This window comes from Pteropus vampyrus, unplaced genomic scaffold (assembly GCF_000151845.1).
Source record: "Pteropus vampyrus isolate Shadow unplaced genomic scaffold, Pvam_2.0 Scaffold715, whole genome shotgun sequence".
Taxonomy (NCBI): Eukaryota; Metazoa; Chordata; class Mammalia; order Chiroptera; family Pteropodidae; genus Pteropus; species Pteropus vampyrus.
In genome coordinates, this window is record NW_011889496.1 from 811,109 (window position 1) to 834,802 (window position 23,694).

At 33.5% G+C, this 23,694-nt stretch overlaps 1 protein-coding gene and 2 pseudogenes across 1 annotated transcript; 1 reads left to right on the top strand and 2 right to left on the bottom strand.

Annotated features, from left to right (window-relative positions):
• Nucleotides 1-7,008: 7,008 nt before the first annotated feature.
• LOC111734004 lies at nt 7,009-7,855 on the bottom strand (annotated as a pseudogene).
• Nucleotides 7,856-13,476: 5,621 nt separating this feature from the next.
• Nucleotides 13,477-13,595, bottom strand: LOC111734009 (annotated as a pseudogene).
• A 5,793-nt stretch (nt 13,596-19,388) lies between these two features.
• LOC105309304 (olfactory receptor 10T2) lies at nt 19,389-20,333 on the top strand. The gene has a single exon (XM_011385433.1). It carries the CDS (start codon nt 19,389-19,391, stop codon nt 20,331-20,333), a length of 945 nt encoding a protein of 314 aa, XP_011383735.1.
• Nucleotides 20,334-23,694: the final 3,361 nt, after the last annotated feature.

Sequence of the window (23,694 nt, forward strand, 5' to 3'; positions counted from 1 at the left end):
TCATAAATATTTATGCACCCAACATAGGAGCACTTAAATATAGAAAACAAATATTAACCTACATAAAAAGAGAGAACAGAAGTGATGTCTGAAGCATGGGATCTCCCCGGATATCTCTCCTTGACATAACAATAAGCTAACCATCTAAAATTCAACAAATAACACCCAACCTGCACACAAACAGGTCTGCATGAGTGATCTGTACATAGAGCTTCTGAAGGTCAAAACTGCAGTCTGTGGGGGGTAAATTGGAAAGAACAAAGAAGCAAATCAGTTGGATCTCCCTGAAGTAAGAAAAAGAGGGCAGAAGTTGTGGCCAATTCCTGAACAGCCTTACCCAAGGAATCAGTGAGTTTCACACAGCAGAGCCCAGAAATCAGGGCAGAAAGCAGAGCTGGAACTAAATGTAGAGGGGCAACAGCCATTGTTGAGTAGGAAGAGGTGGCTGAGATAGGAAGCCTAGCAGAAACCCCGCCCACCAACCCAGAGCACATGGTCCCTCCACACCACATCCTCCAAGACCTAGCACCGCAGAACCCCAGGGGAATTCTCACAATTGGCACCAAAACAAAAACCATGGCCAGTACCACATACAGGGTCTGGGACCAAGGATAGCTCATTGAGATATGAATATTCAGTATATCAGAAAAAGAGAAAGAAAAAAAAGCATTATTTGTCTCAAAGCAGAGATCCAAGAGGCTTGGGTGCCAAATCAAAAGAAATCAAAAGAAAAATACCTTCTTATCAACAAGCTAAAGAGAGACCTTTATATAATAAATCTTATTCCTGGAAAAAGGCAGAGTACACTCCCATTAATGTCCAGGCTGAGAAATAGTCCATCAGATACCATGAATAAACAAGGTAACAAGGCAGCTCAGAAAGAAAGAGAAAAATCTCCAGAAAGTAAACTTAAAGACATAGAAATATGTGCTTAAATGACAGAGAATTCAAGATTGCACTCCTGAGAAAACTCAGTGAGAGGCAAAAAATCTGATGGACAATTTCAAGAACTTAAAATCAAAATATACCAACAAAATGAGTCTTTTAGCAAAGAGATTAAAACCCCAAAAAGAACCAAATAGAACTTCTGTAGAAGAAGAACACATTAAAATAAATGAAGATTAAAATAGCAAGCTTAAGAAATAGAGGTGACTAGATGAAGAAAGGAATCAGTGATATCGAAGAGAGAAATCTAGAAATGACTCAGAAAGAAGAGTGAGAACTGAGAATGAGAAAAAAAATGGAAGAGCTATACAAAAACTATCTGACACCATCAGGAAAAGCAAAATAAGAATAATGGGTATACTAGAAAGAGAAGAGGAGGATAAGGGAACAGAGAGCATATCAAACAAATAGTTGATGAAAATCTCCCAAATGCAAGGAATAAGCTGAATTCTCAAATACAAGAGGCTAACAGAATATCCAATTATCTCAACCCAAAAAAGACTTTCTCCAAGACACATATTAAATATTTCAAAAATTAATGACAAAGAAAAGAAACAAGTGTTGGAAAAAATGTGGAGAAATGAAAACTTTTGTACACTGTTGAGAGGATTGTAATTGGTGAAGCTGTTAAGGAAAAGAGTGTAGAGGTTTCTCAAAAGATTAAGAATAAAATTACCGTATGATACAGCAAAACAAAAACGAAAAAGAAAGTATTTTCAAGGCAGCCATGCAAAGAACAGTAACCTATAAAGGAAAACCTGTTAGACTATCTTCGTACTTCCCAGCACAAACCTTACAAGCAAAAAAAAAAAGGGGGGGAGGGGGGGAGGGGGAGTGATGGAACCAAATATTCAAACTATTAAGTAAAAGGAATTACCAGCCAAGAATAATACATCCAGCAAAGCTCTCCTTTAGAAATGAAGGAGAATGAAGATCTTTACAGATATACAAAGTTGAGGGAATTCTCCACTATGGAGTCGCACATTACAGGAAATACCGAAAGAGGTCAGCCAACCCAAAACAAAATGACAAAAAAAAAATACAAAACCATTAGTAAGGCAACTAGCAGGCAAACAGAAACAAGACAGTGCAACCCTTATTAAGAACTGGGTATTATAACCTTAAACGTTAAGAAGATAATTGCTATTGCAAGCTAGAAATGAACATTCAGCATACATAGGGACAATTTGAGACAATAATAACAGAAAGAGGGAGGGGCTAAAGATCCAAATTCGCAAAGGAGAATGGAGATAAGTCACACGAAGGAGAAAATGGACTACTGTATATATACTGGCTGTCTTGAGAATATATATATACACAAAACTATTCTTTACATGATCTTAATGATAACCACACACCAAAGTTCCAGAACTGAGATACATAACATAAAGAAAAAGGAACATAGGAAAATTCCACAAAACTCCACCCAATTAAAATAAAAGAAGACACGCAAGGACAGGAAAACAACGAAAACATCAAGCTACCAGAAAACAAAAGATAAAATGACTGTAGGAAAACCTCATATTTCAATAATCACCTTGAGGTAAATGGACTGAACTCACCAATAAAAAGGCACCAAGTTTTAGAATGAATCAGAAAACAAAACCCAACCTTATGCTGCCTTCAGAAGATATATCTTAGTTCCAGAGACAAATATCAAGTTAAGGGGAAAGGGTGGAAAATGATATTTCAAGCAAATGGCATTCAGAGAAAAATAGGAGTAGCGGTACTAATATTGAAGAAAATAAATGTCATAATAAAAAAGGTAAAGAAAGATATTGAGGAACACTTCATAATGATAAGAGAATCATAAACCAAAAAGATATAATATTTATTAATAACTATGCTCCCAATTAGAAAGCCCAAAATATATAAAGCAATTATTAACAGAAATAAAGGGAGAAACAGACAAAAACACTACCTTAGTAGGGGACCTAAATACCCCATTGTCGGATATGGACAGATCATGCAAACAGAAAATCGGTAAAGAAAAAAATCCTTAAATGACACATTAGAACTGGACACAATTGACATTTACAGAGCCTTTCATCCCAAAACAGCTGCTTATATTATTCTCTAGTACAGTGCACATGGAACATTCTCAAGAATTGACCACAATTGACACGGAGATAGCCTCAACAAATATAAGAGGGTTGAAATCATACCGACCATATTCTTGAATCATAATGCTTTGAATCTGGAGATCAACTATAAAAAGAAAGAAGGAAGAAACACAAATACATGGAGATTAAACAAGATGATATTGAAGAATGACTGGGTCAGAGAATAAATAAAAAGAGAGATTAAGAAATACATGGAAATGAATATTAATGATAGTAAAACATACTAAAAATGTTTGGACATGGCATATCATGTTCATATCATTACAGGTCTATCTCAAAAAACAAGAAGGAGCACAAATAAGCAACCTAATGCTTCATTTGATAAAACTAGAAAAGAAAGAACAATTGAAGCCTAAAATCAGCAGAAGGAAATAATCAAAATTAGAGCAGAATTAAGTGAAATTGAAAACAAAACAAAACAAACAATAGAAAATATAAATGCAACAAAGAGCTAGTTCTTTAAGAAATTTAATGAAATGGACAACACCTAGCTAGACTCACTAAAGAATAAGAAGAAAGGACAAATAAACAAAATCAGGGATGAAAGAGGGGACATTTTGACAGAAATACAAAGGATCATACATGAATAATATCAAAAAATATATAATACCAAATTTAATAACCTAGAAGAAATGGACAAGTACTTAGAAAGATACAACCTTCCTAGACTGAATCAAGATCTGGAAAATCTAGACTGATCAGCAGTATGGAAATTGAAACAATCATCAAAAACCTACAAAAAGTAAAAGTCCAGGATCAGATGTCTTCACCAGTGCATTCTATCAAACATCCAAAGAAGATTTAATATGTATGCTTTTCAAACTCTTCCAAAAAATCAAAGAGGAGGCAATATTTCCTAACTCATTTTATGAGGTCAACATTACCCTGATACCAAAACCTGATAAAGATAACATACAGAGAAAAGAAAACTACAAATAAATCTCTCTCATGAACGAAGATGCAAAAATCCTAAATAAGATACTAGTGAACCGAATACAGCAACATATTAAAAAGATTATACACCATGACCAAGTGGGTTTCATCCCAGAGGCACAGGGATTGTTCAACATATACAAATTGATTAATGTGATACACTACATAAACAAATTAAAAAATAAGAAACATATGATCATATCAATAGATGAAGAAAACGCCTTCGACAAGATAGAGCATCTATTTATGTTCAAAATAATTAACAAAATCGGTATAGAAGGAAATACCTTAACATAATAAAGCCCATATAGGACAAACCTTCAGCCAATATTATACTTAATGGTGAAAAACTAAAAACCTTCCCTCTAAGATCAGGAACAAGAAAAGGAGGTCCACTATCGCCACTGTTATTCAATATAACATTGGAGGTCCTGGCGAGTACAATCAGGCAAGAGAAAGATATAAAAAGCATTCAAATAGAAAACGAAGAAGTCAAACTGTCACTCTTTGCAGATGACATGATACTCTATAAGGAAACCCTAAAGACTCACAAGAACACTACTAGAAACAATAAGAAAATGCAGTAAAGTTTCCGGATACAAAATCAATGTTCAAAAATCCATAGCATCCCTATACTTTAACAAGGAATTGTAAGAAAAAGAAGTGAAAAAAAATTATTCTTTTTACAATTGTAACAAAAATAAAATTTCTAGGAATAAACCTAACAAAACATGTGAAGGACCTATATAACGAAAATTATAAGACCATGTTAAAAGGAATCGAAGAAGATACAAAGAAATGGAAAGATGTTCCATGTTCTCTGATTGGAAGAATCAATATAGTTAAAATGACCTTATTACCTAAAGCATTGTACAGATTTAATGTGATCCCCATAAAATTTCCTTTGGCGATTTTTATAGAAAAAGAACAAAAAATCTTCAGATTTGTGTGAAAACACAGAAGACCTTGAATCTCCAAAGCTATCCTGAGAAAAAAAGAGCAATGCTGGAGGCATCACTCTGCCCCACTTCAAATTATACTACAAAGTGACAATAATCAAAATGGCATGATATTGGCAGAAAAATAGACACATAGACCAGTGGAACAGAATCGAGAATCCAGAAGTAACCCATATTTATATGGGCAAATAATTTTCGACAAAAGAGCCAACAACATACAGTGGAGTAAAGAAAGCCTCTTCAATAAATGGTATTAGGAAAACTGGAAAGCCACCTGCAAAACAATGAATTTAGACTGTTTTCTATCAGCACACACCAAAAGTAATTCAAAATGGATTAAGAACCTGAATATAATACTTAGAACAATAAAGTGCATAGAAGAAAACATAGGAAATAAACTCATGGACCTTGGACATAAAGAGGATTTTATAAATTTGACCTCAAAGGCAAGGAAAGTAAAAGCAAAAATGAATGAATGGGACTACATCAAACTAAAATACTTCTGCACAGCAAATGAAACTGTCAACGAGGTAAGGAGACAGCCATCCAAATGGGAAAATATATTTGCAAACAACCTCAGGGAAGGACCTAATATCCAAAATATGCAAAGAACTCATACAACTCAATAACTCAAAAAAAAAATCAATTCAATTAAAAATGGGTTGAGGACCTGAACAGACACTTCTCCCAAGAAGATATACAAATGGCTAACAAATGATGAAAGGATGCTCAATATAGCTAGCTATTAGGGAAATGCAAATCAAAACCACAATGATACACCATCTCACACATTTTAGAATGGCTATTATCAACAGGACAAGTATTAACAAATGTCAGAGAGGATGTGGAGAAAAAGGCCTCCTCATACGCTGCTGGTAGGACTGCAAATTGGTACAGCCACTATGGAAAACAGATGGAGCTTCCTCAAAAAACTAAGAATTGATCTACCGTATGGTCCAGCAATCTCTCTTCTGGATATTTACCCCAAAGACTTGAAAAGATATATTCAAAAAGATATTTGTACACTGATGTTCATAACAGCATTATTCACGGTGGCCAGGACTTGGGAAAAACCAAAGTGTTCTAAGATAGATGATTGGATAAAGAAGCTGTGGTACATATATATAATGGAATATTACTCAGCTATAAGAAGAGATGAAATACTGACATTTGTGACAACCCTGGATGGACCTTGAGATAATCATGCTAAGCATTAAAAGCCAGACGGAAAGTTTAAAAACTATATGACATCACTTATATGTGTGATATAAATCTAAAAGCAACAAACAAACATGACTATTAAACAGAAACTCATGGATATGAACACTAGATTAGTGGTTACTGAAGGGTGAAGGGCAAGGTGAGAGGTAGATGAGGTAAAAGGGGTCAAATATGTGGTGACAGAAAGAAATCTAACTATGGACAGAGAACACATAATGCTATATTTATAAATATATATACACCTCTATATTAAATTATACTCTTAAAATTTACTGGATTTCATTAACCAATGTCACCATAAAATAATAATGATGATAATATAAATAATAAAATAATAATAATAATAAATTTATAAAAATTGAAATTCAGAGAACAATCATAGCTTTCTTAAAGTCATGTTCTAACCAGTGGCAAACTTAAATCTAATTACTAGTACAGTTACTTTTTTTTTATCATGTCATACTGCTAGATCTAAGCCACCTTCAGAACGAGCACCTCATTTTAAGCTGGGCATAACCTCAAACCAAGAGATTTTGGATAATCGAACCAAACGTAGGGAAAGAAATACTGATTGTTAAGATCCTTTTGAGAAGAGGAAGACATCTATCCTTTAGTTACAGAGACTTGTTATCTCCTTAGTCTTTACAACTTTGAGATGAACTAATTACTGCACCTGTTTTACATAAGAGAACATTTAGTCACCACAAAGTCAAGCAATTCATTCAAGGCCACACAATTATACACATAAATAAACTAGATACTCTTTTGACTTAAATAATTAATGGCACATTTGGCCCAAATGTGTGCATACTTGAAAACTGTTCTAATTATAAACTCTTAAGAGAAAACCCAATCTTCCTAATTATTTTCCAAATGGCTAGCTATACATCTTTATTTCTGAGGTTGTATACCATGGGGTTCAACAACGGGATGATGATTGTATTGGTCACTACCACCAGCATGTCTTTGCCTGATGTATACTTAAATGAAGGTTGCTGGTAGACAAAGGAAACACAACCATAGTAGACAATGACTCGATGGAATCATCAGGATAGGATGGACGGTAAAGCCATGAGAGATGCAGATAAAGATAAAGGTCAAAACAAACATGAAGATCCCACAGATAAAGATGATCACTTTCAGAACAGTGATATGGATAATAAGTGAAATATCACAAAAATAGTGGTTGACCTTGTTGGAACCACAGAAAAGAAGGCTAAAAACCAATGCCATTCCTACCAAAAATATTAGAAAGTTGCTGCCAGTTATCCACATATTCTCCAGTACAAAGGCTGGCAGATGGCATCATATAGGTCATAACCATTACTCCTTAATGCATGAAATTGCTGACAGCGAAACCAAGGAAGAAGCACATCTGGGTAGCACAACTCATAAAGCAGAGTGTCCTGAGTGCAGAAAGCAGAATGATAAACATCTTGAGCAGAATGACCGTTATGTAGATTGAGATGATCTCAGAGGTAGAAAGAACACATAGAAAGAAGTACATGGGTGTATGGAGGCTGTGATCCAAGTGAATGACTGGCACACTAATAATGTATCCACTCAAGATGACCAAACAAAGGCAAAGAAAGGTCACAAAAAAGACACACTGCAATTCCCCAAGGCTGGAGAAATCCAGCAGTAGTAACTCAGTACACAGAAGGAATTGGCCATGGAGAGTAATCTCACAGAATAAAGCCAATATGATAAGATCTAAAGACCTTAAGAATGGGAAATTTAGGGAAACTTGTTCTTCATAAAGCACCTGTCGGGTTTAAATGAGAAACAGCAAGCATGGGAAAGAAAAAAAAATTGTAAATTAATTAACAATTATCTTAAACTAAAATGCGCCACAATGCTATTTTTCTGACAATAAGTTTAGCTTTGAATTTAGTGAAAAATGTTCACATGAAGTATACAAACACTGGCTCAAGTAAAGCTTATTCTTCATGCCCCCTCTTTGGATACTTATGTCATCTCTGCTTACTTTTTTGGTAATCTAATCCTCAAAAAAATCTTTATTTACATTAATTATGATTTTAAGTGATCATATTTTTACCCATATTACTATTACATATATTCTATAAACAATAGCATTGTCTGCTTTTAGTGCCTTCCTCATCTAGGGTAATATCTACTGATCTTTGTGTTGCCTTCTTCACAAACACAGTTGCCTTTCATTACTAATTGTGTACTCTATTGCTATACAGTCATCTATTAAAGTTAATTTGGTTTAGAACTATTGTACTGTCTTAGAACTAGCCGTATAATTCCTCTACAAAATCTTGTAGAATTCTAGAACTAATTTCCCTTGCAGAAAATGCATGTCTAGAATAACTTACTTTTGCTTCAAGATTCACTGGTTGTTCATTTCATTTTATGTCTAACCTTAATATACCTGTCTTGGAGACTCATCACAATGTTGTTCCCAGGGTCAGTCTCTGAATTCTTAAATAGGGAGGTTCAAAGACTTTCCCTAAGGACTCACAGTTATTATTGCTGGTACTAGATTATATAATTTTGTTTTATTATTTTTTAAATATGGGATATTTTAATTTTATTTTTACATTTAAATTTTTTCAGCTACATCTGTAATGTTTAATTTCTTTTTGTTGTCTTTATTTTTCAATTACAGTGAGCATTCAATATTATATTAGTTTCAGGTGTACAACACAGTGTTAGATATATATATAATTTAATAGATAATCCCACTGATAAATCTAGTACCAACCTAACACCATACATAGTTACTATAATATTATTGACAATATTTTGTATACTGTGACTGTTTTTTAATTTTCAATTTTTAGTACTTTTTAGTTCCTTCACCTTTCCCATCCAGGCCCCTAAAATATGCTCCTATCTGGTAACTATCAGTTTGTCTAGGTATGTTGGTTCCTTTATTTTGTTTTTTTAAATTCTACATATGCATGAAATCATATGTTATTTGTTTTCTCTAACTTATTTCACTTAGCATAATACCCTCTAGATATGTCCATGGTTTGGCAAATAGCAAGATTTCACTCTTTTTATGGCTATAATGCAAGAACTCCAGACCAGGAATCTGCACCTAGGATACTCCAGAAAAAAACAATCAGGGAGGACCAGAAGGGTGTGATATGCCGTTTATTATTCACGGGGAAGCTTCAGCAGTGGCTGGTCTGAGCTGCAGAAAAAGTCACCTGGTCAAAGGCAGGCAACATTTTATGCACACAAGCAGAGGGAGGGGTTATCTCATTGAGGAAGCAGCTACCTTCTCAGGTGGATGAAAGCAAGTTGTGCTGCTTGGTTACAGGAGCAGATGATATCCATGGTAGCAGCGGTAAAATGATCTGTGGAGCAGGCACTGCCAAGAGTTCTTTGTGTACTGCTTTCCTTGGCGATTGTCCAGACAGCCAGCAGTCTTCTGACTGTAGGTATGTGGAGGGGCTATGTTCTGAATTAACTCCACAATAGATGAATAATATTCCATTATTTACATTACCATTTATTCTTTTTCCAATCATCTTTTTCCAATCATCTATCAGTGGAAACTTAGGTTGCTTCTGTATCTTGGCTATTGTAAATATTGCTGCAATAAACATAAGGATGCATGTATCTTTTTGAATTAGTGTTTTGGATTTCTTCAGATAAATGCCCAGAGGTGGAATTTCTGGGTCATATGATAGTCCTATTTTTAATTTTTTGAGATATCTTCATACTGTTTTCCATAATAGATGAACTAATTTGCAATCCTATCAACAATGCACAGGAGTTCCCTTTTCTTCACACCCTGGCCAGTATTTGTTTTTGCTGATTTATTGATGATAGCCATTCTTACAGGTGTGAAGTGATACCTTATTGTAGTTTTAATTTGCATTTTCTGATGATTAGTGACCTTGAGTATCTTTTCAAATGTATCTTGGTCATCTGTATGCCCTCTTAGGAGAAATGTCTATTCAGATCTTCTGACTATATTTAAATCAGACGGTTTTGTGTGTGTTATGTCATATGAGTTCTTTATATATTTTGGGTATTAACCCCTTTCAGTAGGTTGTCTGCATCTTGTTAATGATTTTCTTTGTCATGCAAAAACTTTTTAGTTTCATATGGAACCATTTTTTTCTTTTGTTTACCTTATCCAAGGAGACTACCCAGAAATATATTACTAAGAGTGATGTCAAAGAATTTACTGCCTAAGTTTTATTCTAGGAGTTTTAAGGTTTGGGTTTTACATTTGTCTCGAATCCATTTTTAGTTTTCTCTGTATGTGGTGTAAGAAATCATTCTAGTTTTATTTTTGCATGTATCTGTCCAGTGTTTCCAATACCTTTTATTGAAGAAACTATCTTTACTCTATTGTATATTCTTGATTCCTTTGTCATTTATTAATAGACCATATAAGTGTGGATTTATTTCTGGATACTATTCTGTTCCATTGATCTATGTGTTTGTTCTTATGCCAGTATCATGCTCTTTTGGTCACTATAGGCTTGTAGTACAGTTTGACATCAGGTAGTGTGATACCTCCAACTTTGTTCTTCTTTTTCAAGATTGCTTTAGCTATTCAGGGTCTTTTGCAGTTCTATATAAATTTTAAGATTATTTGTTCTCATTTAAAAAAAATGCTATTGGTATTTTGATAAGAATTGCATAGATTTCTTTGAGTAGTATGGACATTTTAACAATCTTGATTCTACCTATTCAATTGCGCAGTATATGCTTTCTTTTACTTGAATCTTCAATTTCTTATTCAGTGTCTTATAGTTGTATGACTAGAGGTCTTTTACCTCCTTGGTTAAATTTATTCCTCAGTATTTTTTGATATAATTGAAATTAGATTGTTTCTTAATTTCTCTTTCTGATAGTATGTTATTGGTGTATATACAACTCATTTTTGAATATTAATTTTATATCCTGATACTTTATTGAATTAATTTATCAGATCTAAGACTCTTTTGGGTTCCCTATATATAGTATCATGTCATCAGCAAATAATTAGTTTTACTTCTTCCTTTCCAATGTGAATGCCATGTATTTATTTTTCTTGTCTAATTGCTGTGGTTAAGCATTCCACTTTTAATGAAAGTAGTGAATGGAGACATTCTTGTCTTGCTTCTGCTCTTAAGAAAAGTGCTTTTAGCTTTTCACCATTGAGTTGGATGTTAATCGTGGGTATGTCATGTAAGGTCTTTATTATGTTGAGGTATGTTTTCTCTATTCTCACTTTAATGAATTGTTTTTTTAATCATAAAAAGATGTTGGACTTTATCATGCTTTTTCTGCAATTATAGATATGATCATATAATTCGTATGCTTCATTTTGTTTATATGATATATCACGTTACTTTATTTGCGCATATTGAACCAACCTTGCATTCCAGGAATAAATCCCACCTGATCATGGCATATGATCTTTTTAATATGTTGCTGAATTCTGTGTCCTAATATTTTGTTGAGAATTTTTGCATCTATGTTCATAATAGAAATTGACTTATAATCTTTATTTATTTTTATAATGTTTTTGTCTAGTTTTGTTATCAAGGAAATGCTATCTTCATAAAATAAATTTGGGAGTCTTTCCTCCTCTTCAATATTTTGGAATACTTTAAGAAGAATGGATCTCGATTTTATCTTGAACATTTGGAAAAATTTACCTATGAAGCCATCTGGTCCAGGACTTTTGTTTGTTGGGAGGTTTTTTATTATTGTTTCAATTTTGTTGGTAGTTATCAGTCTGTTCAGATTTGTTGTTTCTTTTTGATTTAGTTTTGGAAGATTGTCTGTTTCAAGAAATTTATCCATTTCTTTCCAATTGTTTCATTTATTGGCATATAATTGTTCATAGTATTTTCTTATAATCCTTTGCATTTATATAATGTCAGCTGTTACTTCTCTTTCTTTTCTGATTTTATTTATTGGGTTCTCTTTCTTTTTTCCTTCATGAGTCTGGTTAAAGGTTTATCAATTTTGTTCATTTTTCAAAGAAACAACTCCTGGTTTCATTGATATTTTGTATTTTTTAAGTCTGTTTTATTTATTTCTGCTCTGATCTTTATTATTTCTTATTTCTATCCACCTTGGGCCTTGTTTGTTCTTAATTTTTTAGTTCCTTTAGGTATCAAGTTAGATAGTTTATTTGAGATTTTTCTTGTTTCTTCAGTTAGGCCTATGTCACTATAAATTTTCCTCTTAGAAGTGCTTTGAGGATGTGGTTTTATAGTGTAGTGGTTGGCACATCTGCTTTACACGCAGAAGGTCCTGGGTCCATGCCCCAGTGGAGCCACGATCCATGATCTACGACCATGTCACCTCGAACAAGCCCGATATCTGATCTTGGAAGCTAAGCATGGTCAAGCCTTGTTAGTACTTGAATGGGAGACCACCTAGAAAGACCAGGTGCTGTAGTCATAAATAATAATAAAAGAAAAAAGAAGTGCTTTGACTGTGTTCCAATTATTTGGGATATTTGTGTTTTTACTTTCATTTGTCTCAAGAAATCTTTTGATATCTTCCTCGATCTTATTGTTAATCCATTTGTTGTTTAGTAGCATGTTATTAAGCCTCCTTGATTATGTGTATTTTTTGTTTATTCTTGAAAATGGTTCTAGTTGTATATCATTGGAATCAGAGAAATGCAAAATATAATTTCAGTCTTCTTAAATTTATTGAGACTTGTTTGTTGGCCTACTATGTGGTCTATTTTCGAAATGTTCCATGTGAAATTGAAAAGAATGTAGATTCTGCCACTTTTAAATGCAATGTTCTAAAAATATCAATTAAATCCATTTGGTTTAATGTGTCATTAAGGCTATTGTTTCCTTGTTTATTTTTTGACTTGATGACGTACCTTTGGTGTCAGTGGGCTGTTAAAGTCCCTTATAATTACTATATTACTGCCAATTTCTCTCTTTATGCTAGTCAATATTTGCTTTACATTTTTTGGTGTTTCTATGTTGGGTGCATAAATATTTACAAGGGTTATATTTTCTTTTTGGATTGTCACTTTATCATTATAAAATGTCTTTCTTTGTCTCTTATCCATAGGGGACTTAGATACCCTATTGACAGCTATGGATAGATCATCTGAGCAGAAATTCAATAAGAAATATCACCCTTAAATGAGATATTAGACCAATTAGATATAATCGATATTTACAGAGCCTTTCATCCAAAAATACCAAAATATACATTTTTTTCTCTAGTAAACATGAAACGTTCTCAAAAATTATTATTTTTAGGCAAGGCAACCCTTGGTTGACCTCACAGATTGCAAGGGCCTTATCAGCTTACAATCCCTTATTTTTTTTTTTTTATGCCTACAGCACCTGATCTTCCTAGGTGGTCTCCCATCCAAGTACTAACCAGGTCCGATTCTGCTTACCTTCCAAGATCAGAGAGGATCGGGCTTGTTCAGGGTAGCATGGCTGTAGACACATTCTCAAAATTTAGACCATATGTTGGGACATAAAACTAACCTCAACAAATTTAATAAGATTGAAATCATACTAAGTATATTCTCCAATCACAATGCTTTAAAACAGGAGAGCAACTGCAAAAAGAAAGTGGGATAACCACAAATATGTGGAAATTAAACAACATGCTACTAAGAAATGACTAGGTCAAAGAAGCAATAAAAGGAGAGATCAAGAGATGCATAGAAATAAATACAAATTAAAATACAACATATCAAAACTTTTTGGATATAGCAAAAGTGGTAATGAGAGAAAAGTTTATATCACTTCAGGCCTACTCAAGAAATAAGACAAATCCCAAATAAATAACCTAACATTATATCTTAAAGAACTAGAAAAATAAGAACAAATGAAACACAAAGTCAACAGAAAAATAAAAATATAAAAATTAGAGCAGATGTGAATGAAATTAAGAACAAAAGACAATAAAAAAAATAATGCAACAAAAAGTTGGTTCTTGGAAAAAAAAGAGGAGTAAAATGACAAACCTCTGGTTAGACTAACTAAGAAGAAAAGAGAAAAGACACAAGTAAACAAAATCATAAATGAAAGAAAAGAAGTGACAACAGATACCACTGAAATACAAAATATCATACAAGAATACTATGAAAAAGTATATAACACCAAATTTAATAACCTAGAAGAAATGGAAAAGTCTTTAGAATTATACAACCACCCTAGATTGAATAAGGAAAAACTGGAAAATTTAAATAGATAGATCAACAGAAAGAAAAAAGTCATCGAAAATCTTCCAAAATGTAAAAGTCCAGGATCGGATGGATGCCTTCACTAGTGAATTCTACCAAATATTTAAAGATTTAATACCTATAATTTTCAAACTATTCTGACACATTTAAGAAGAGGATATACTACCTAACTCATTTTATGAGGCCAACATTACTCTGATACCAAAATTTGGTAAAGATAACACAAGAAAAGAAAACTATAGACTAATATCTCTGATAAACAAAAGAAAAAATCTTAAACAAAATACAAACAAATTGAATACAACAATAAGTTAAAAAAATTATACATCACAATCACGTACGGTTTAATCCAGGGGCACAAGGATGGCTCAACATATGCTAATTGAGCAATGTGATACACCACATATATCAAAATAAAAGATGAAAATCATGTGATTATATCACTAGATGCAGAAAAAGCATTTGTCAAGATACAACATCTACTTATAATTAAAACACTTAATAAAGTGAGTATAGAAGGAAAGCATGTCAACATAATGAAGGCCATATACAACAAATCCTCAGCTAATATCATACTTAATGGTGAAAAACTAAAAGCTTTCCCTCTAAGATCAGGAACAAACATGAATGCTCATTCTCATCACTCTTATTCAATATAGTAATGGAAGTCCTAGCTAGAACAATCAGGCAAGAGAAAGAAATAAAAGGCATCTAAGTTGACAATGAAGAAGTCAAATTGTCACTTTTTGCAAATGACATGATTCTATATACAGAAAAATCTGAAGACTCAACTGACAAACTATTAGAAACAATAAATGAATATAGTAAAGTTGCAGGATACATCAATGTACATGAAAACAAAAAAAAATAGTGTCTTTTGATAGATGACTAGATAAAGAAGAGATAGTACATATATACAATGGAATATTACTCAGTCCTAGAAAACATGAAATACTGTCATTTGTAACAATATGAATATATCTTGAGATAATTATGTTAAGCATAAGTCAGACAGAAAAAGTTGAGAACCATATCATTTCACTCGTATGTGGGTTATAAAACTGAAAGCAACAAACAACACAAACAGAGACTCATGGACATGGACAACAGTTTAGTGGTTACCAGAGGGAAAGGCAGGTAGATAAGAGTTAAGGGAGGCAAATATACAGTGATGGAAGGAAATTTAACCTTGAGTGGTGAACATACAATAAAATATATGATGTATTATTGAATTGCATGTACCCTTGAAACCTATATAATTTTATTTTCCAAATGTCATCCCAATAAGTTTAATAAAAGAACAAAGAGGAAATAAGAAAAAATAACAAATAAATAACAAATTTATAGAAATTAAAACAAGAAATCTATAACTTCTTTTCACTTTAAATAGTACAAAAACTCTGAATCTGTCAGGAATAGATATATTGTTGGATATCTAAAAGGGTAGATATTTAAAAGAAATTTGAAGAGTTTGAGACCTACTCTTCTTGATATTGGATGTGAGAATTGTGCTCCCTCTTAACACCCTGCGATTGTCTCTGTCTTACCTTTTGTACTCTCCATTTATTTTTCCATCTGCCCTTCTAAACATCAAGTTCTTTTCAGACAGAGGCCAGTAGTTCTAAACTTTCTAGGAATAAAAAAATCACTTGAACTAATTGCAAAATGTTTCCAGGCCCCACTTCAAATATTTCTTATTTAGGAGACCCTGGGTAGAACCTAGAAGTAAACATTTTACATACACTTCAGGAGGCTCACGTGTATGTAGTCCATATACAACCATTGTCGTGGACTATGCCATTCTCATCCTAGTCAGCCTTCCCTACCAAAATGATCACCAGAGTGCCCGGGACTTTGTCAGTACTCAATAGTTATTGATTAAATTCATGAATTGATGAATGCAAGAATAAATATCTGCATTGATTACTGTATTTAAAGAGATGAATTTAGCAGATAAAGAAATGAAGAAAAGGTTAGAATTTGTGCTCCTTTAGAATTCAGGCATAACTGAGATGCATAAAGCAGGAGAAACATAGAAAAGAATTATCTAGCTTATTCAAGTAGCAAACATGAAAGAGTAGAAAGAAACTATATGAAATCTGTCAAGGATGGTATTTATTTAGTCCCTAAAAACAGTTCATTTATATCCAGAATTTGTAAGGCAAATGATTAAGAGAAATACAGTTTATTACTTTATTCAGTAAGTAAAACTTTGAGTCAAAATGAATGACCCATGAAAATAATCATAGTATTCAAAGCTATCCATCTACATAGATCAAGTAAAGTAAATAATTTATTTGATTTTTTTTCCCTTTACAAGTTTTCGTAATGCCTAGAATTAAAAGAAGTATCTCCTTTCGAGACCTCAATCCCCTGGAGTACCCTAACTCTATAAGACCCAAAGATTTCTCTGGAGCTTCTGCCATCAGGAACACTAATGTACTAGTATTGAAGCTGGCTACTTAGCTCCAGCCTGGCTACCAATCAGAGATTTCTTTTGTCTTTGAAGGATCATAGCACTTAGACTTTCCACAATCAAATTTGGAAGAAAAATTTAATGTCATTCCAAATTGTGCCTATTTCTCTCTCTTCTTACACTTTGATGTGATACAGGAGAAAGAAACCTAGGATTGTGGTAGAACTCTGCCTATACATGTAAGTGTTTTCTTTGTTTTACAGTTGTAAGACCACTCTTTTCTCTTAGCAATATTATCTGTCAATCCACTCTACAAATGTTTTGGGTACCAAAGAAATATTCAGATGAAGAACTGGTGAACACTATGCACAGGTGATGGGGGTCATAGCATCAGGATCCAGGCAGAAACACAGCAATAGAGACCACAAAGTGATGGCAGAGATCCAGCAGGACAAATCCCTATCATCTGAATATGGAGAGAGAGTAAAATTAGAAAAGTATAAGAGAGTATAAAACAGTAAGTGTTCCTAAAATAGACAACCTAAAAATTAGGAAGAAATTGCCTGAATAGCAGGGCAAATATGTAATTTAGCAAAAGGAAAAATGTATGTTATGTATTGAAGGTGGAAGATTAAGAGAAAGGAGTAGATGGAAGGATGGAGCAGATTGCCTATATGAGGATCACACAGAATAAAGATCTATTTTCTAAGCTACTGGCGTATAAACACACAGTACAAAAAATATATATTAAAATTAAACTGCAGGTTAAAAAAAGACACAGACCTGGATAGGGTAGTTTAGGATATTTGGGATCCAGTCTCCCCACTGCTGTTAAATAGCTATGCAACCTAGATCTTTACATTTTACTTCACTGGGCCTCAGCTTCTTCATTTGTAACATGATAGAGGGGCTGGCTACTAAAAGCTAACACTATTCAATACTTACAATGGACATTTATACTCACAAAAAAATGTTTTATTTCTATCATTTTTGCCATTTCAAATAAACACCTGAGGCACAAAGAAGTGATTTCCACAAATTCATAAACTGGTCAGTGGCAGAGTCATAATTGCACCCCAGGTAGTCAAGAGCCTACATCCTTCCCAGTCTCGCTATGCTCCCATTCCAAAAAATGACCCCAGAACAAATTATAGAGAAGTAAATGCACACAGTAATCAAAGTCTTAGGGATACTCAGGTATAAAGAATAGTAGGAAAGGAAATATGTTATTTGTAAAGATAGAGACAGAAATTAGTGATGTGCAATTGCAGCAAACCATACAGCTTACAGCTGAGGGACAGAGGTATGATCTACTCTGGACTAAAATACCTGAGATGATGATTAGGACAGAGAATTCTAGAAATGTCATGAGAAGTAATGGAAAGAACTAAGACTATTAGTCAGAAGGAAAATAAGACTCATAAAGGAAAATAATCACTTTATTCCAATAACTAAAGGTCTGTCATTTAAAAAAAAATAATAATAACTTCTTGTGAGTATCTGCAGAGGGCAAATAAAAAAGTGATAATGTCTTAAGGGGGCATAGTTTATCTCAAATAAGGATGTTTTAGCCAATTAAGTCATCTAGCAAGAGAACAGCCTGCTTTGTGAAGCTTCTTATAATTTGACCCTGACTATGGAGATCGGATAATACTTCCCAGATTAATATAAAAGGTCTACAGAATTGGGTTCAGATTGAATGAGTAGATTCTTGAGGATTTTCTGATATACACATTGTCTGATTGTCTAAGGCTAGTATGAAGGTTTAGCATAATGTATTCTTTGAATCAAACTGTTGATCTTTCCACAGATAATGGTGAGAGTTGTTCTGAAAACATTATAGAGACAACAGGTCTTGAGGCAGAGGCCAAAAGTATAGAAGTCTCAGCCTGAGCCTTGAGGCAGAGGCCAAAAGTGTAGATGTCTCAGCCTGAGCCTATGCTTACATGGTGAGCATAAATTGAGTTTTGATTAGATTCTTAACTTGAAATTCCCATACATTCACAACAAGTGAAACCTCAATATGTCAGATCATTCTGAGCCCATCCAAAAATCCTCACAATTTTTCCTGAATAAATAAATCTCAATACTTTTAAATAAAAAATAGTATATTATATCTAAACAAGCAATATTTGAGTCAGTATATAAGGGACTGGGTAGATCAGTTTTCATTTATTTTTGTTTTTGTTTTTTTTTCCTGAATCGTATTTTCATAATAAGTGAAGATAAATGATTTCTAAGGACAGTTGCTCTCATGTGGGTTAATCTTTTAAAGTCTCGATTTCTTCTTCCATAAAATGAGAGAATTAGATGAGAGTAGCTCTAAATCACTTCTTGATTTGACACACTATGTATGAACTTTCCATAAGAATAAGAACACAAAGAATAGGAACAACTTTAAAAAATAAAGAAATCTCTTCAGATATCTTTAAATTGAGATAGTACTTGGTACTATTTTTCATGCCTCTTGTTTTCCCCCCATCATCACTCCTTTATCTGTGTGCTTAACTTGTGTGTTATCATCAGCTTTGTGCAGAAGCACAAATGGAGGTTGTTTGGGGGCATTTCACAACTGTCACATTCTTTCTGTTCTCAATTTCAGGATGTCTGATTCTGATACCCACTGAACAATGAAGAGACAAAACCAGAGTGTGATTACTGAGTTCATCCTTATAGGCTTCTCAAACCTGGAGGGTCTCCAAATCTTTCTCTTCTTTATTTTCCTATTGGTTTATCTGACCACTCTGATGGCCAACACCACCATCATGACTGTCATTTGTCTGCATCAAGCTTTGCACACCCCTATGTACTTCTTTCTCTTTGTCCTCTCTTGCTCTGAAACCTGCTACACCTTGGTCATTGTACCAAAAAGGCTGACCAACCTGCTTTTCACAAGTCCAACTATTTCTTTTTCTGGGTGTGCTACCCAGCTCTATTTCTTTGTTGGCTTGGCTTGTACCAACTGTTTTCTAATTGCTGTAATGGGTTATGATCGCTATGTGGCTATCTGCAACCCTCTCAACTACACACTAATTGTCAACAGAGCCACCTGCCTGCAGTTGGTTCTAGCCTCCAGTTTCTGTGGTTTCCTGATCTCTGTGGTTGTCAACATCCTGGTATTTAGTGTACCCTTCTGTGCTTCCAATCGGATCAACCACTTTTTCTGTGACATTTTCCCTGTCATAAAACTGGGCTGCACAGATACCAGCCTGAAGGAGATGGTTATCTTCTCCCTCAGCATTCTGGTGTTGCTGGTCCCCTTTGTGTTTATCTTTATCTCTTACATCTTCATTGTTTCCACTATCCTTAAGATCTCCTCAGTGGAGGGACAGTGTAAGGCCTTCACCACCTGTGCCTCTCACCTCACAGTGGTTATTGTCCACTATGGCTGTGCTTCCTTTATCTACTTGAGGCCCACATCTCTATACTCCTCAGATAAAGATCACCTTGTGGCAGTGACCTATACTGTGATCACTCCACTACTCAATCCCCTTGTCTACACACTGAGAAATAAAGAAGTGAAAATGGCTCTGAGAAAGGTTCTCAGTAGACACTCATTTTCAAAAACTGTATAAACTAGTTGATTGGTCAGGAAAGTGTCCTGGATGAAACTTTAATTCTATGTACAAATTATTTTTGTCTAAAAGAGAAAAACGGAAATGAGGATTTCAAGTTACCTTGATTCCTTTTACTTGAAAGTCTTTCTTCAAGTTTACTCAATTTCCAGTGTAGAGATTATACATTGATCTTCAGAAAGCTGTGTGAATGTGGTAAATTTCAAGGACTAAAATCCATGATGTTTTCATGCATTAAAAATGACAAGTTTCTCAGATAAACATGACAAATGATGCATTATCTTCCTGAGAATGCACAGCTTGTTGATATTCATCCTACACTAAAGGAAGTAGTGGAGAATATAGTTTAAGTTTTGAATGCATGTTAGGCATGTTAGGCAATATATGGATATACATACATATTTGTATATGTGTGTGTGTGTCTATACATACATACATACATACATACATACATACATTATATATATATATATATATATATATATATATATATAGAGAGAGAGAGAGAGAGAGAGAGAGAGAGAGAGAGAGAGAGAGAGAGATACACATATAGAGAGAGAAAGGAGAGGTTAAAATATTTACGAAAATAAACTATTTATAGATAAATATGGATAAAGGAGGAGGAAATTAAAATTCTAAGAAGCTAATGATAGAAAAGAAAATATGAACTGGAATCCTAAACCTGGTTTTAAATCTTAATTTGGATAATTTTCCAGTTAAATGTCATGGGTTTAACCTCTCTTATGGTCTGTCATCACCTATGCAACCTGAGACCCTTACTGTCTCCTTGGTGAGGCATTTTAAGAACTAAATAAGTTAATACATGAAAAGCAATTCCATGCTGTCTCACAGAAGACATTCAAAATATGTATTAGTTCCCTTTCACCTGTTTTTTATTTTCTTTTCTTCTTTTAGTAAACTAGAATCGTACTTAATGTGAGATATAATATGAAAGTAAGTTGACTATTCAAGATTCTGTTCATATATCTGCTACTAAGTGAAAAACATTAAACTAGGTATTAAAGATAAAGAGTAAAATACAATTTTTTTTCTTTCATTTCTCACTATTAGGAGTGACCAAATTTCAGTCATGTTTATAGGTGCATTATATATATTTGGCTGAGTTTGCCATGAATTTTGTTAAAGGTGTATTTCAATAAAACAACTAAATTTTATTTGATACTAATTTCATAAAGTTTTATTTCTCATGCTTTCACTTAAGTAATATGTAGTTTAGGAGCTCTTGCTTGGAGTGGGAGGAATAATCTAGATTTATTTTTAAATTAAATTTATTGCGGTGACATTGGTTAATAAAGTTATAAAGGTTTTAAGTTTACAATTCTGTAATACATCATATATATATTGCATTGTGTGTTCACCACCCAAAGTCAAATCTCCTTCTGTCACCATATATTTGACCCCCTTTATCATATTCTAACTCCCTCAGCCCACTTTTTTCTCTGATAACCACTAAACTGTTGTCTGGAATAACCTAAATTTAAAAGTAAGTTGTCTTACATAATTGCTGAGCATGCACCAATAACTTAAACTCTATAAATTGGTAATAATTAAAATAGGGTTGTTATAAGGATTAAGTGAGGAAGTGCCTCACAGTGTATCTAGCACGTTGCTTCAAAATATAACATGCATGTGGTAAATTTTAAACCTTAACATTGTCATTATATGCAATCTTGAGGGATAAGAGAAAAGATTAGAATGCAGAATATACAAATAAAGAAGAAAATAAGCCAGATTTGGTAGAACAACAACAACAACAACAACAACAACAAAACAGAATAGAATAATAAAGAAGTGATAGCAAGCCTAGCTAAATGTACTTTATATCAATAGTGATTGATTGATTGACTGATTGATTTAATCAGAATTAGGGTGTTATTTATTTATTTATTTATTTATTTATTTATTTATTTATTTAAATTAGTTTCAAGTATACAGTACAGTGATTAGACATCTATATAGTTCATAAAACACGATCCCCCCAACTATTCCCTCCCACCCCTGGCCCTCCACCTAGCCATCATATCAATGCTAACTGCATTCCTTATACTGTGCTCCCCATCTCCGTGACCATCTATCAACTACTAATTTGTACTTCTTTGATCCTTCACCCCATTCTCTCAACCCCTCCCCTATGTCTGTCGCCAAATTGTCCACTATATTTTTCAGTCTGTTTTTGACTAGTTTGTTCTTTTTGTTCCTTAGATTCCGCATATAAATGAAATCATATGGTATTTATCTTTCTCTGTGTGACTTATTTCAATCACCATAATAACCTCTAGGTCCATCCATGTCGTTGCAAATGATAGGATTTCATTTTTTTTAATGGCTGAGTAATATTTCATTATGTATATGAACCATGACTTCTTTATCCAAGTTTGTTGATTGGCATTTAGGTTGCTTCCACATCTTGGCTACTGTAAATTGTGCTGTCATGAACATAGGGGTCCATAGATCTTTACAAATTATTGTTTTGGTTTTCTTTTGATAAATACCTAGAAGTGTAAAAGCTGGGTCAAAAGGTATATCCATTTTTAATTTTTTGAGAAACTTACAGACTGTTTTCCATAGTGGCTATACCAATCTGCAATCCCACCAACAATGTAGGAGGGTTCCCTTTTCTCCGCATCCTCACCAACATTTGTTGTTTTTTGATTTATTGATAATAGCCATTCTAGCAGGTGTGAGGTGAGAGCTCATTGTGGTTTTAATTTGCATTTCTCTGATGGTTAGTGACCTTGAGCATCTTTTCATAAGTCTATTGGCCATCTGTATTTTTTCTTTGGAGAAGTATCTGTTCAGGTCTTCTGTCCATTTTTAATTGGATTGTTTATTGTTTTGTTGTTGAGTTGTATGAGTTCTTGATATATTTTGGATATTAACCCCTTATCAGATGTATCATTAGCAAATATCTTCTCTCAGTCAGTTGTCTTTTTGTTTTGTTGATGGTTTCTTTTGCTGTACAAAAATGTTTTAGTTTAAATAGTCCCATTTGTTAATTTTTTTCTTTTGTTTCCCTTGCCTGAGGAGATATATCTGAAAAGAAATTCCTATTAATAATATCAGAGAGTTTACTGCCTATGTTTTCTTCTAGAAGTTTTATGATTTGGGGTCTTACATTTAAGTCTAAACCATTTTGAGTCTATTCTTGATAAGATGTAAGAAGGTGGTCCAGCTTCCTTTTGTTACATGTATCTGTCCAATTTTCCCAACACCATATATTGAAGAGACTGTCTTTACTCCATTGTATATTCTTACCTCATTTGTCATATCTTAAGTGAGCATATTGGCATGGATTTTATTCTGGGCTCTCTATCCTATACATTGATCAATGTTTCCGCTT